This window comes from Camelus bactrianus, chromosome 8 (genome assembly GCF_048773025.1).
Source record: "Camelus bactrianus isolate YW-2024 breed Bactrian camel chromosome 8, ASM4877302v1, whole genome shotgun sequence".
Taxonomy (NCBI): domain Eukaryota; kingdom Metazoa; phylum Chordata; class Mammalia; order Artiodactyla; family Camelidae; genus Camelus; species Camelus bactrianus.
This window is the reverse complement of record NC_133546.1, coordinates 33,325,939-33,341,778: the sequence shown is the minus strand read 5'-3', so window position 1 is coordinate 33,341,778 and position 15,840 is coordinate 33,325,939. Positions and strand designations below refer to the sequence as shown.

Genomic DNA, 15,840 nt, shown 5'->3' with positions numbered 1-15,840 from the left:
TCTGGTAGAACATCTTACTACTTTGCTTTTCTAGATCAGGCATATCATGACTATCCATATATATTTTAGAATCAGCCTATGATTTTAAATCCACCTTCACCTCATAAAAGACAGAGAGAGAGAGAATGAGAGAGAGAGAGAAAACTACTGGAAATTTTATTGAAATGGTTCTGGAATCTATAGGGCAATCTGGACTGAACTTACATCTTTACTATATTAAATCTTCCAATTCAAGAACCTCTTATATTCCTCCATTCATTTTCTTCTTTTCATTTTCCCCAAAATATTTCAGATATTTCTATTTAAGAGTATTGAACATCTTTTGTTGCATTTATTCATATTTGATATTTTAATATTAAAAATGATATTATTTCTTAAATATTATTTTGAAATTGCCTGCTATTAGTGGATGCAAGTACTTTTGATTTTTGTATATTGACCTGTCAGCAAATTTCCTAAATTCATTTATTTATCCCGATAGTTTATCTGTAGATTATTTTCAATTGTCTGTATATACAATTATGCAGTCTGCAAGAAATGGGGGATTTTATATCTTTGTTTCTAATAATTTTATTTTCATTTCTCTTTTTCTCTTCTTACACTGGCTGTGCACTCTAGTCAATATTTAATAATGGTGGCAGTGCATACTTGCCCCATTTCCAGTCTTAAGAAAAAAGCTATCAATATTTCACCATTGAGTATTATGTTTACTATAGGTTTTCTTATATATACTCTATATTAGATTAAGGAAGTTTTTAATCTCTTCCTAGTTTGCTAAGATTTTAACATGAATCAATGTTGAAATTATAAATAACCTTTTCTCTTCCTATGGAGATAATCATATGCTGTTTTTCCTTTATTTTATTAATATGTGAGTTATAGCAATTGATTTTTGAATGTTAAACCAACCTTGCATTCTTGGAATAAAGCCGTTTCGATTATGATATATATATATATATTTATTTTTTATGCATTGTCCAGTTTGGTTTGCTAATATTTTGTTTAGGACTTTTGCATCTCTATTTACAAAAAGATCAGTCAGTAATTTTCCATTCTACCAATGTCCTTCTCAGGTTTTGGTATCATGATTATGCTGGCCTCATAAAACTTGAGTAGTGATCCTCTCCTCTTTCTATACTAGTCACTAAGAGTAGTTGTATAATATCAGTGTTATTTCATTCTTAAATTCTCAGTAGAATTTATGAGCTAGGCACCTGAGGCTGAAGTTTTCTATGTGGGAATGTCCCTTTTCTTCTCTTGCTTTTAAGATACTTTCTTTGTTTTTGGTACTTGGGACTTTTACTTGATGTGCCTAAGAGTGATTTTCTTTATATTTTTCTTGCTTGAGGTTAAGAGAACTTCTGGCATATTTGGCTTGATGTTTTTCCAAAGTTTTTTGGGTTTTTTGTTTTGTTTTAGTTATAAAGGCATCTAGCACAATGCTCTGTAATATCTGCTGAGTAAACAAGCATATTTATCAATACAGCAGCCATCTTGTTATAATCACTAATGATAAAATTATGGGGAAATCCATGAACCTGAAAATGAACCTGCCTCTGTGGTGCTCCACAAAGTAATTGATGCACAGGAAGTGTTTCTAACAGTGCCTGGCGTGGAGGAGGTGCTGTATCCATTTCATGTTTGTTGTTATTGCTTTTGTTGTGGTATATTCTCTTCTCTGCCATATTAATGTGTTCCTTTTTAATGCTAGAGGAAATTTGAAATCTCTTGTTATTAAGTGAACAAAGGCCAAGGTTCTCTCTAAACTATCATGACCAACTCTTAAAACCAGGATCAGACTTGTAAACCATACACTTGATAAAGTGAGCTTCGAAGTGCAAAGTTTATGCTTTCTCTATCCTTTTCTTTGGAGGATTTTATTAATTAATCTGTCACTTTTCTAGAGGTCTCCCTCACCTGTGTCACTAAATTACTTTTGAGTTCTCCCAGTTGGCAAATTAGCCATCTAGCTTGAGTATTAAGTAGATAATAGTGTCTCTTACTAATACCCTTGGCGATTCTTTTAGAATTAAGTAATTTTGCCTTACAAGAGTGGGCATGTTTTTGTTCAGAATTGGAGAGCATATTTTCCTGTGATATAAATGGTGATAGTAGCATTGAACACAACAGAAATTTAGGCCTTTGTTTTACCTATATAAAATACATAAAATCCTATAAGTAGAAGTTAGATGATGTTTTTTAAACTGTTAAATTGATATTAAAGAATTATTGTCATTTTGGGAAATACTTTGTATCATGGTTGTTTTTTTAAAACACTTCTTATTTTCTTTAGACCCAAACTGAAATATTTATGAGTGAAATAACATGATGTCTGGTATTTGCTTCAAAATAATATGGGAGGGTCATATGGGTCAGAGCAGAGAAAAAATAGAATTGGCCAAGAGTTGATAATTGTTAAAGCTGAAGAAGGGGTACTTAAGGATTCATAATACCAATCTGCCAACTTTTGTATATGTTTATGATTATTCATAATAATTTTTAAAATTTTGGGTAGAATATAAAATAAGTTATTACCATTAAATCCTGAGTTGCTAGAAGAGGCTATCAACACAAATCTAATTACTCTATTTTCAAGTTCCATTAGGGTAGGATTCGTGACTTAATAAGCTACTCTATATCCCTTACGTGTAATATTGTAGGAGTTCAATATACGTTTTGGGGTGAATTAATCATCTTCACTATACTAAATTTGCAGTGAATCACTTCCAGCAAATATCACATATCCACGTAAACTGAATTTTATTAGAAATGTCTCAGTAAGTATCACCCACCAATCATCAGATTATTCAAGCCCAAAGCCTAGAGTCGTCCTTGATTCCTCCCCTTACTTCATCCCCCATATCTGGTCCGTCACGAAACCCCACTGGTTCCACTTCCACAGTACACCCCATGTCTGGCTACCTCTTGCAGCCTAGTTCAATCATCTGTCGTCTACTGCGCAGACAGCTGCCACGGTCAGAAGCACTGCTAGGAAGAACAGGTGCGGTGAGGAGGTCTACTATTTCCCTAAGATCCCCTTTTGTCCTTCTTCAGTCTATTCTCCAGGAAGAGCCTGAATGATTTTTTTTTAATGGAAGTCAGGGTATGTCACTCCTTCTCTCCAAATCAATGTTTCATAGTAAACTTAGAATAAAATCCACGCTTCCTATCACAGCTAACAAGGCCCGTGCTTCTGGCTCACTTAGTATGTGTTTCAGTCGCTCAACTCTGTTTCCAGCACAAGGCGCATCAGGCACTTTCTGCCCTGGAGCTATCGTCCTTGTTTCCTTTGCCAAGTGGTCCCTTCCCCAAGTTCTCTGCATGACAGACCCTTTTTGTTCTTAGTTACCCCATCCTCAGAAGATACCTTCCCCAATGTGTAGTTCCTTCATAACAATGATTATAGTCTGCCTGATTTATTTACTTCTCTAGCATATATTTCCTCCAATAGAAGCCCCGTGTCTCTCTCTTCTCATCTCCCCAGAATCCATCACAAAGCCTAACCCATAAAAACCACCTTTCATTGAAATCTAAGATGTGATCAGTTGTAGGATGCAGTATCATATGATGTGTCACAAAAAAATAAAAACACTGCAAAATTAAACTATGGCACAATGTGAAAGATTATCATCAATTGAAAGACAGTCTTGACTTTTGAAATATTAATCCGCTGAAAATAGATCCTTGAATTAATGAAATAGGTATCTTGTTGAGTAAATAAATGAATATACTTGGCTTAACCATGATTATTGTTTTCTAGTGATATTTTGAGGAAATTATTCTGAAAAGATAGACATGTAGAGGCCAAGAGATTACAGAGGTTGTGAGTAGCATTTTACTATGAAAAAGGGGATATTATTAGTATGAAGAAGTATGAGTAATTCAAAAGCTTGTATGAGTAATTGTTCCAAACTGCCAATTATTAGCTCACCAGCAATGATTCAAATTTTATAGGCCCTAGGTGGGCCAGGAAACTTGAATTCTCAACAGACACTTCAAGAGACTCACACAATCATCCTGGAAGTAGATTCAGGCCCTATGTTGTAAAAGGAGGGAAGACAGAGATGATGAGGACAGACACAGACTGGGAGAGTTGGCCGTGGGAGGCTAAGGAAATATGATCATATTGCTTCTATCTGTTTAATAAAACATGAGATCCTTTGGCTTACGGTAGCGGAGTAGGGATTTTGGAGATTTCAGAAAGAAGAGAAGGCATGGAATAGGCAGAATGCAGAGGGTGTAAAACATACAAAATTGTGTTTTCTATAGAAATGGAATAGATTTTCAGGCGGATTTGAGAAACACTGAGGAAGACGACAAGAGACTTGCCTGGATGTTAGCTGTAGGTATCCCAATGTGGTGTGGTGTGGTGTGGTTACATCCGCTGCTGAAGGAGTAATAAGTTACCTGCTCCCTTGAGCTTCCTTGGGTTGCTCTGGTCCCTAAACTACATTCCATTTCTATAAGACCTGTCTCTCTGGATGGCTGTGAAATTACTGCTTCCATTGTTCTCATTTATACAGTTTAAGTAAATAAACTTATTGGTAAGGGAGGCCAGATTAAAACATTGACCTGAAAGTAAAATATTCCAGCTCTTGCACCCCAAAGTATGTGGCTCACCAATAAGCAAGAGTCATATGAGATGGCGCAAGGCTCAAGGGAACTCCTTTGTGGAACAAAAAGAAATTGTCTTTTACGTGCTAAAGATTGAAGTTTTCTATTTTCATAGGAATAAAGTACAGACTCCTAAGATGTCTTCATGCTCTGCCCTCCTGCTCTGACCCCAATTCATCTGTACAGCCTCTGCCTTAAGCTGTAATTGAAAATAATTTATTATAAAACATAATGTGGGTTATAATAACCATGCAATAAGTGCAATAATAAAATCTGATTGTAACTACAGGGAGGGTATAGCTCAGTGGTAGAGTGCATGCCTAGCATGCACGAGGTCCTGGGTTCAATTCCTAGTACCTCTATTTAAACAAACAAACAAACAAACAAAAACAAATAAACCTAAAAGTACGTCCCCTCATTTAAAAAATATACTTAAAATAAGAAACTAACTAAATAAAATATGATTGTAATTATAAGCAGACTCATCAAAAAAGTAGAAAAATTGTTTTGAGCTAACATTTAAAAAACCTCTCTGGGCCATATTCTGTACAAAAGTAGCATAAAATGATGTAGCATCTTCCATTTCAACAGGTCAGTACTATAACAAGGTGGTTTATCCAAAGCCTGATTTTTTTTTTTAATTTCATTATCGGTCTGGCTTGTGTCCTTTACTAGTATTAAATATATCATCGCTAGGCAGCTTATGTCTCCTCAAGTCTGTGCCAGATAAACAGCAAAGTTGAGGGAAAAAAAAGTCACTATGAGTTTAGGGTTTTTGTTAATTGCTTGTAGTAGAGGCTTTTTTTTTTCTCAGATCATGAGACTTTTCCTCATTCCTCCCTTGGTCTTCATAGTGGGCTTTTCTCATTAAAGTCAGTGTGTTTTGCTTTCTCAGAATGTCAAGGTCACCCACGTGAAAAATAAGTTATTTAGTATTGTTTGCCATTTGCAGCCTTCACTGCCTCCCTTTGCTACACTAAGTTGGGCAAAAAGAGATTATGGTGCCATGAACGTAAAGAGTTCTCATCCACTGCTTATGGAAAACAGTTCTAGGTCTTCCCTATTTCAACGTAGTTTATTTTCTTCATATTTTAAAACTTAATTGTGTCCACACTTTGTACCTGAATCTTATACTGTAACTTTCAATGCTAGCCACATCTAGTATCCCCTACCAAATGAATGGTAAGTGTAGTATTCCAGTATATTCCTCCTCCTCTCTCCTTATCCAGCTCTGTGATTATCTGAAGAAATTCATTTTATTAATTACCTCAGTAATTAGCCAGATCTCATAGGGATTTTTTTTAAATGAAATTGGTTTAATTTTCTTCCTTGTTCTTACTTACCTGCTCCTATGATTCTGATGACATAGGAACAGTTATATGTTCTTTACCTGGAAGAATCAGGAAAAATAGAGGGGTTTTTTTTAGTGATGATTTTTAAACTACTGGATGCTGTTTATATAAATACTTTCAAAATTTTCTTTGTCTGCCTTTTTAAAGTAGTTAAATGTGCCCTAAGTTTAGTGCTGAGTTAGGTTGTGGTAAGGCTGAAAAATCTGAAACACCTTTTCATCCTGCTGTTCCTTTATTTAGCTCAGTGTCTAAATGCTGTCTCACCCTGTGGTTTCCAGAGGATGGGATGATAATTTGCTGCTTTGGTGAGCCTGTGGCTTAGGTCCTTTTAAGCTCTAATATTTGATTATCATTATATTTCATGATAGAGAATGTTTAAACATGCTATCAATCATTTTGGAAATATTAGATAGTAATTAATTATTTTGGTACCACCTGAGATAGGGACTGAAATGATTATCATTTATTATGTTAGGAATCATGAAAAAGGACAGATAATCCTTTATTATAGTCATGAAATAAGCAATACCGTATGAAAAAAAAGAAAAAAAGTGAAATTTAATAACCAGTGCCTTTTTTTCTCTTTCATACAGGTACAACTTGGCCAAGTGGAAATCAAATGCCCCATCACAGAATGTTTTGAATTCCTGGAAGAAACAACAGTTATCTATAACTTAACGCATGAAGACTCCATCAAATACAAGTACTTCCTGGAACTTGGCCGTATTGATTCCAGCACCAAGCCATGTCCTCAGTGCAAGCACTTTACAACCTTCAAGAAAAAAGGACATATTCCCACCCCTTCCAGATCAGAAAGCAAATACAAAGTAAGCATGTTCACCAGAGTTGTGGGTTAGATGTCACATGATGGGAGCAGCCAAATTAGGCCAACTGGTGGTAGGCAGTAAGTGGGCTTCCTTCTCTTATCGGAGTCCAAGGTGAGTATATACTGGCTGTGATTCTGAAAATGTGTGGTTTGGGGATGCTGCTGATACGAGAATATTTTTGAGGTTTAATTAAAGTTTTTCTTTGACTTTAGCCTGTTTAAAATTCATCTAGGAGCCTAACTGAAAGGCTAGTCTTTAAAGTAATTGTCATTGCTACTATTGAATATTAAACAAATACTAAGACTTTTTAAAAACCTTAGTACAAGCTTGACTTTTTCAGTGGACCCAGTGTGAGTCCCCTGGTTCTGTCTGTAATAAGTGAAAATAGTATAACGTGCTATTCGTTCATTTATTCAGCAAATGCAAAGTGCCAGTATATGCTAGGCAGCGTGTTAAGTCTGGGGGATACAGTAGCAAATGTGACATAGTCCTTGCTCAGAAGTGTCTAATGAAGGTGAGAGAGACATATGTTCTAAACAAAACACAAAAACGTGAAACCCAGCACACTTGTGCCTTGAGAACACTGACGGAGGAGGGGAAGCTAGCATGTCAGGAAAGGGTCGTGGAGAAGATGTTGTTCTCCAGGCGGATAAGCAGATAAACAGTGGAGAGCATTTCAGAGCAAGGGATAAGTAAGCTTCGGGCATAGAGGCTAAGGCAGCCAAGATGGAAATGAGTGCTTGGTAGAGCTGCGGGAAGGAGAAGGCGGGAGGAGGCTGGTCAAGTATTTAAGAGCACATCATGTTGAGTCTTTTATACTGTGCTCAGGTTTGAATTTCATTTGTAGGCATCCCAGAAAGATCATTCTGGCAGCATAATAGAGGATGTCACAGGAAGGCAAGACTGAAGGCAGGGAAACCACAGCAACAACTGTGGGAGCAACTCATTGATTCACAGCCTTGACTGCACATTAGAATCACCTGGAGAGCTTTGAGACACATCAGAGCCCAGCCCCCAGGCTCACCCCTGGACAAACGTCTTGCACATTTTTTAACCTCGCCAGGTGACTCTAATGTGCCGCAGAATTGGAAACCTTTGCAGTGAATGAAGCAGAAAAATGATGAGGCCAGTGGCGGTAGTTTTCATCCTTGTCATTACAGCAGAATGGCAAGATGAAGTGGTTTCAAAGGCTCTGTAAGGTAAGTTTTTGCCCTTGTTTGGTGTCTTGGAAGTGGTAGTCGCTACATTATTCACTCTGTCACTTTGAGGGGACCATGATTTAGCAAGTGTCTTCCTGCACTTTTGCAATGATGGACTGGTAGAGTAAGTTAGTCAAAGCCTCTTAATGAGTGATTGATCTTTGAAACTGCTTGACTCTCATAGTTAAATTTTTTTAAACGAAGTGCTAGGGAGTGAACCCAGGACCTCTTGCATGCTACGCATGTGCTCTACCACTGAACTATACCTGCCGACTAATTTTTTTGTCTACTATTTCTGGGCAGGCTAGTTACTTCAAGGCATAACTGTTAGGAAAAATTTTTTTTTCCTCTAAAAAGTGTATTTATGAGGTTACAAAATTGTGTAACTAAAATAATACATAGCTTCACAGTGATTTTGAATGCTGACAATAACAATAGAATACTTTTATTTGACTGTATATTCTTAGGTAATTTTAAATTATTTTTATTCCAGTTATATGTTACTGATGTTATCAGAAATTGCTAGTTTTAGAAGGACTTGTTATTCCATAACTTAGAACATTTGATTTTTTATAAATGATGTTTACAGTTTTATCTGCTATATTTTATATGTTTATATTATTTATATGTTTATAAAATATATACATAGTTAATACATACATACAAACACATATATACACAACTCAGGCTATACTATTCTGGAATTTGTGGTAATTAAAACATGTATATGTAATTGAATCAAAGTGGAAATAATTTTTAAATATATTGTTCTTAATGGGTGAAAGGTAGTATAATTTAAGGGGCAATCATAACTTTAATTTTAAAAAAAGAAAAAAATTTTTTGGAAGGGGCAATTATCACAATAGTAAAATGTTACAGGTCTCATTTCATTCAAAGCATCAAATTATGTTGGGATGAGCATAATTTATCACAATGCACATGTATTGAGAGTGAAATGGGAACACTTAAAAATATAAGCTCCTGTATTTGTATAATTTGAGTGAACCTAGGGCACTCTTATAGCATTTCTCAATGTCAGGCTTCCTCCGGTGTTGGGTTGTAGGTGAGAAGAGAAGCAGGGACACAACAGTACTTCTGTTTTTGTGTTTTATTTACTTTTTGATGAGCAAGGTCATAGGAAATTTGCTTCTGGGAGAAGAGGAATTCAATTCAAACTAAATGTTATCGGTTATGTAGCAGAATCCTTAGAACGGGAGAGAGATGAAAATCATAATACAAAGTGAATCTATTAAGCAATTTTCAAGAAAAACAAAGCCAGCGCAGACTTTGGGGATGGTTACTGCTGTTTTCTTCTTTACTCTTGTAGAGAAGATGATCTGTAACAGAAAAGGCGAATAACCCCCTTTCTGTATTCTACGGAGTTCCAGGGATAATGTGAACAATTTCCGAAGCAATGATTTTTAATACTTAGTACAATGTTTACGCAACATTTTTGTCGTTAATCTCCAAGCTCTCACATTACCATTAACTACCTGCCCACATGTGTCTGGATGTCGTGAGCAAGGGGAGTGGGGGGCCGACGTGGATACTCCAGCAAACCAACCATGACATTCGTGATTACAATATAGCACCCTAAACTGAGAGTAGTATCTTCATTCTTTGTGGTTAATAAATGGATTTTTTTTTTTTAGATTTGCTGTATTTTTTTTAAATTTAGTTTCCCCAATAATAGTACTCATTTCCAAATTGGAGTAATTTGTCATAACTTTAAGAGCAGTGAATTCAAGTACTTGAATGCAATAAACTGAGTCGTAAGAAAACAGAAACAGAAAAAAAGTTTACTACTAATGTCTATCATGTCTGAGCAATTTAAAACCTCTTCATAATACTACTTACAGCCTAAATTGGGTTTTGTATCAATTGATAAAATCCTTGTAATGTATATTTCAATATTAAACTTTTTGAGTCATTGAGTTACAATATCCTGATCCAAGATATCATTATTTGAGCATTAATTATGGTTTCCGCTGTCAATTCAGAAACACTTAACATGCAAATATTATAGCTATTTTCAGCAGGAAATACCTTTGAGTGTATCATGAATGAAATTTGAGAAATAAAATATTATATTTGGGGATTTCATTTGAATAGGTTTTTGTAACTTTTTTGTGCTCCACAGATGGAAAAGTGATAAACAGAATATATCAACAAGCAGTAACAAGAAATCTCAGGGACCAGTTTGTCCTCCTAAGTGCTCATTCAGCGTCTCCTTCTGGCAAAAGCTTGAGTAAATAGAGCTTTTCATTATGTTCTAAATTCTGTCGAACTCATACTATGTGAAGTAGAACAAGTGCATTCCTGAACTGAGAAATTTATATTGAAGGCAACCTTGCCTTTGGTCAAATCCAGTCTTTCCCATTCATAATATTTGTCTTCTTGTCCCTACAACTCATGAGGCCAAAAAGTTTTACCATTCCATTTCTACAAGCTTGATTTCAATTTCCAATCAGAAATCTAATTTCTAACCTAAACAGTTCTTATAATTTATTAATGCAGTTCCAACTACATGTCAATACGGGGGACAAGTTAGCATCAAGAAAATAAAAATGTTGAAGTTATGGCTGGGCTGTAATGGTGCTCATGTGATGCCTGGAGACAGACACATCACGAGCACGTGAAGGTTTTCTGCATAGCCATTATCATCTGGGATTTTATGGTGTATTTGCGTGGTTGTTTGCTTAAAGTCTCTCCTTCCCACTGGTCTCTAGGAGGCCAGGTCCAGGCTTGCTTACTGCTGATAACCTGTGCCAAGCACTGCGTCTGGTAGAGTGTTCTCTCAAAACATATTTGTTGAGGGAAATAATAAATGGGCAACGCATAAATAATACTGTGTACTGTATTAAAGGTGGGTGGAAAAGGCTGAGAGCATAGAAGAAAGGCCAGGAGAGATTGGGAAGGCTTCCTTAAAGGGCAGACACATTAAACTAAGCCTTGAAATGTTGAATTTGCCGTGCTGGAAAAGGTGAGTCACATGCTTCAAACCAGATTTAAACTTTCAGCCCACCACATGCTAGCTCTATAGCCCTGAGTAGTTTCTGCATCTTTTACTGGTGGTAGTGATGGTACCTGTCATAAGAGTGTAATAAGGATTAAACAAGATCACGTGTATAAAGTGCTTAGCACCGTGTCTAACGTATCCTAAGTGCTCAACAGCGCTGGAAATCATTGTGCTTGTTATCATTATTAGGCAAAGGCAGCAGGATGAACAGCCCTAGGTTGTTAGGAAGCAGATGGAGGAGTCAGTAGAGGTGGAATAAAAGACTGGGTGACTGATGGATAGTCAGAGTAAAGGAGGGATGGAACAGGTTATGTCTTGAGGGAGAGGAGCAGGTTTGGGGAGTGGAAAACTAATTCATTTTGACATGTGTGATAATACCATGTTTGGAGAACCCTTAGGGCATCAAAGAGATGTCCAAGAAGCATGGATCTAATGCTAGGAGTGATCTGATGGAAACCATTATTTGAGGAGGGGAGGAAGTCATTGAATTCACAGAGATGAAAAAATACATATTTGGGGAGGTAGGAAAGGTTAGTTTTGCATGAAAGAGAGGAGAGGATTGCAAATAATTAAATGCAGTTATTTTACTCCTAGGAGTTTAACTGAGGTAGGGGTAGTTCTGGGTGATCTGAACTTCTTATTTGCAAGAGTAGATCAAGAAACCATCCCCCTTTCATACTGATTTGGAGTGAGTTGAAGAGCAGGCATGTATCTACTTAGGGAACATGTTGGAGGTAATTCTCTTTATGGTTTCCTTGAGGCAAAACTAGTAATAATCCCCACTGTCCCCATGAATATTAAGCAGAACCCTGATAATTCACAGAATGGTGCTTTGACTCATCATCAGGTTAAAAAATTCAATAAAATGTCCTGGGGAAACTCCATGTTCCTACCTATATCTTATGCATTACTTTTTCTCTCTTGTAATCATACATCCTCTGGGTAGAAATCACATTTTCTATAGCGATGCAAATGCATTCTTTTCTCATGTAGAGAAGAACTTTTCTAAGAATTTATTTTTTAATAATATAATTCAGTCAACAGGTTTGTCGTTCCTAATTGGTATACTTTAGAATGTGCTCAGGTGAAAGGCTGGAATTCTGGTAATACCCAGTTTACTCTCTGTGTCTGTTAGTCAACCCTCGATGACCTGTCTTGTACTCCAGAAAGTCGCCTCTTTGAACTGCTTCTCCAGACTCCCTTACCATCTCAGTTTCTATTGGGGTTCAGCCAGCGGTTGGCACTGGCAGGAAATCAGAGGATGAAAAGAGACATAGTAGATGCATTATTTCCTCACTCCCTTCCTAATTCAGTGCAAAGCTCTGGCAGTAGCTGTGTCCTTCCAGGACTGTGGCTCCCCTAGGTGGTCCCTCCCCCATGTTTCTAATTCTCACCGGGCTCTGGAAGCTTCTTTCTTCCCTTCCCTTGTCTCTTGGGCTCCAGGGGTGTTGATGGCTTCCCACTATTTCTGCTTCTGGGGGGTCCTTGTTTGTCCAAAGCCCAGCTGCTCCTCTTCAGTTGTACTTCAGTGAACAATTTTCATTTATAAATAAACAGATACCAAGTAAATAAATAAAATGAGTTTTAGCTTCCTTCTAGTAAAGACGATTTGAGAATTTTTTTTCCACCCATAAAAATATTGAGAGCTTTCCCATGAAAGTGCAGTAAGCATGCCGCTTTGCTTTTCAGTTTTCCCTTGACACCATCACTTTCAGTTGACAGTGTCTACAAACTGAGAATCAGATTCTGCATCAGCCCAACAAGATCAGTTTAGCTTGTGACACTCACTGAATGCTCTTGGCAGTAACACATCATTGACGTCAGGAGCTGACAGAAAACAAGTGTAGTTTCTTAAATGATTGTTGCTAGCATAGAGTTGTGAGGGAGATAAAGATAAAGTCGTCAAGCCCAGTTCAAAGAAGCCAGCTTAAACAAGAGCTGTGTTATACACGTGACCTTTGAAAAGACACGCAGCACTCACCTACGATGCAGGCCCTCTGAATTTTATTAGGATGCATTTCTCCCTCTATTCCTAGTGAGGTGCTTTGCTAAAGTTGCTCGGTGTTTTCTTTCTTGTTGCATAAATTAGCCGTAATATTTTATAGACTCTTTATTTGTGCTTGGAACTTCTGACAACCAAAGCCAGATATTGGAATTCATTTGAAATTTGAGTCTATATCTGACTTTTAAAAAACAACAATAAGTGTAAAATTGTAATAATAGAGGCTCACAGGTACCATAAATTGACCTTCCACGGCATTGAGAAGTGTTTGGTTTTTTTGACTTCATCATGTGATCCCTTGGATCTTCAGCACAAGAGACAAGTGAAGAATCATTTGTCTCTGATGACCTGTGAAGACTGGGTAAAAGTAAGCCAAGTCTGGTGCTCATTTCAAAATGGGCTGGAAGACGTTACAACTGTCCATTTCTCACCTACCGTACTCTGAATTCCTATCTTGCCATATTTACCCTCTCAGAACTGTAAGGAAACCTCATGCATCAGTCTACATGTGCATAAATCCTCTACAAAATGCCTACCAAGTGGCCATTCAGACACTGATTGAACACTTCCGTTGTTAAGGAACTTGCTGCTTAGGGAATTGATCCCTTCCACTTTGAAAGATTCAGTGTAACCTTCAGGCAGACATCTTTCTCCTGCTTCACCTACTGGTCACAGAGAACACTCCCATTTTCTCGTGTATGCTGTATACTTAATACAGCCCTTGTACTTTTTTACGTTGGTATCTCTGTGAGATGTTAGCCTTTTGTGTTGTATTCAGCATAGGGTACCCTTTTGAAAACAGGATGATGCTATACTGTTCTGGCTAGTGAGTCTGAGTTATGCAAGTCAGAGCAGAATCTTCCAGTACCCTTTATATTCATCTCTGATGAAGGGGGTCCTCAGGTAAGAAACAGACTCAGATACTTCTCTGGGCCTTGCTTTCTAGGTTTAGAGAAAGAATCTATAAATATTTAAAGATGTTTCCAGGCAGTAGAAGCAAGATGGATTGGTATGAAGTAGTGATTCTCAAATTGGAGACCAAGGAAGGACTCTTTTCAAAGGACAAAGTGCCCATTCCCAAGACTGGACATACTGCCCAGGAAGCAAGCATGCCTCTTGGGTGAGAATAAAAGCTAGTATTGGAGTGATTGTATTGCACAATAAATAGTGTGTTGCATATGTAAAAGGAGCCTGGAAACCAGTATGAAGGTGGTCAGTAATATTACTTATATGAATAAACATTCTATGTCCATATAGGTTATTCTGCCATGTGTTAATTCTGCATTTTTGTCCACATTAGATCCTCAATCTTCAGGGAAGTTTCCCTTTCATTTCCAGTTTAGTTGAAGCTATGTTGTGAGAAATTTAGGGAAGGGTCACTTGGCCATGTTTGGACTATGTTCAGGGAGCAGTGCCTCCTGGAAGCCCATGTGTTATTGGCACTATCTTCGGGGAGAAATTCCCAAGTAGGAGGTAAAATCTGAGGGCCTAAAAATCAAGGCAAGAAGTCAAGTCATCTTTCCCACGTGGAGAACCTTTCTCCACTACCACTCTTGCTGTGGGATTTAATCTTAGGGAGCAGATGATGCTTCCTTGAAAGTTTTTAAAGCCATGACTCAGACTTCTTTTCTTCTCTCTGTTATACCCAGCCCTTCTTCATAATCTTTTCTTCAAGAAAACCACCTTAAGTTGTTACAAAACTTTTTATAACTACAATATGTCTCTACTATTTACATACATATAGATCAGTTTCTTTAGGATACACTCTAGTCTAACAGCCATAAACTTTACATGGTTCATATAAGGAGTTTCTGGACCACAGCATATTCTGAGAGACACATCAAGAGTCTAGGAACCTTGAATATTTATACCACATCTTCTTTATCCAGTTATCTGTCGATGGATATTTAGGTTGCTTCCGTATCTTGGCCGTTGTAAATAATGCTGCTGTGAACATTGTGGTGCTTGTATCTTTTCAAATTAGAGTTTTCCCTGGATATATGTGTAGAAGTGGGATTGCTGGATCCTATGGTAACTCTAGTTTTTTGAGGAAACTCCATGCTGTTCCCCAGACTGGCTGCACCAATTTACATTCCCACAAACAGTTTAGGAGGGTTCCTTTTTCTCCACACCCTCTCCAACATTTATTACTTGTAGACTTTTTGATAATGTCCATTCTGACTGGTGTGAAATGATACCTCATTGTAGTTTTGGTTTGTATTTCTCTAATAATTAGCAGTATTGAGCATCTTTTCATGTGCCTGTTGGCCATCTGCATGTCTTCATTGGAGAAATGTCTGTTGAGGTCTTCTGCCCACTTTTTGATCGAGTTGTTTGTTTTTCTGTTATTGAGTTATATGAGCTGTTTGTGTATTTTGGAAGTTAAACCCTTGTCAGTCACATTGTTTGCAAATATTTTCTCCTAGTTCATAGGTTGTCTTTTCATTTTGTTTATGGTTTCCTTTGCTGTGCAAAAGCTTGTAAGTTCAATTATTTGTTTATTTTTGCTCTTAATTCTATTGCCTTGGTAGACTGACCTAGGAGAACATTGCTACGATTTATCTCAGAGAATGTTTTGCCTACTCTCTTCTAGGAGATTTATGATGTCCTGACTTAGGTTTAAGTCATTAAGTCATTTAGAGTTTATTTTTGTGTAGATGTGAGGGAGTGTTCAGACTTCATTGATTGACCTGTGGCTGTCCAACTTTCCTGACACCACTTGCTGAAGAGACTGTCTTTTCTCCATTGTATATTCTTGTATACTTTGTTGAAGATTAATTGACTGTAGGTGTGTGTATTCTTGGAAAACTGAATTAGTTAGTTCATA

At 37.1% G+C, this 15,840-nt stretch overlaps 1 protein-coding gene across 2 annotated transcripts in view; it reads left to right on the top strand.

Annotated features, from left to right (window-relative positions):
* RNF217 (ring finger protein 217) overlaps positions 1 to 15,840 on the top strand; it is a 117,485-nt gene that overhangs the window by 65,270 nt on the left and 36,375 nt on the right. For both annotated transcript variants that reach the window (XR_012508634.1, XM_010965507.3), the window contains exon 2: positions 6,560 to 6,793. Coding sequence is in view for 1 of the 2 variants with exons in the window: in XM_010965507.3 (XP_010963809.3) it covers positions 6,560 to 6,793 (234 nt within the window). In the remaining variant the exon portion in view is untranslated. The remainder of the gene's footprint in view (positions 1 to 6,559; positions 6,794 to 15,840) is intronic.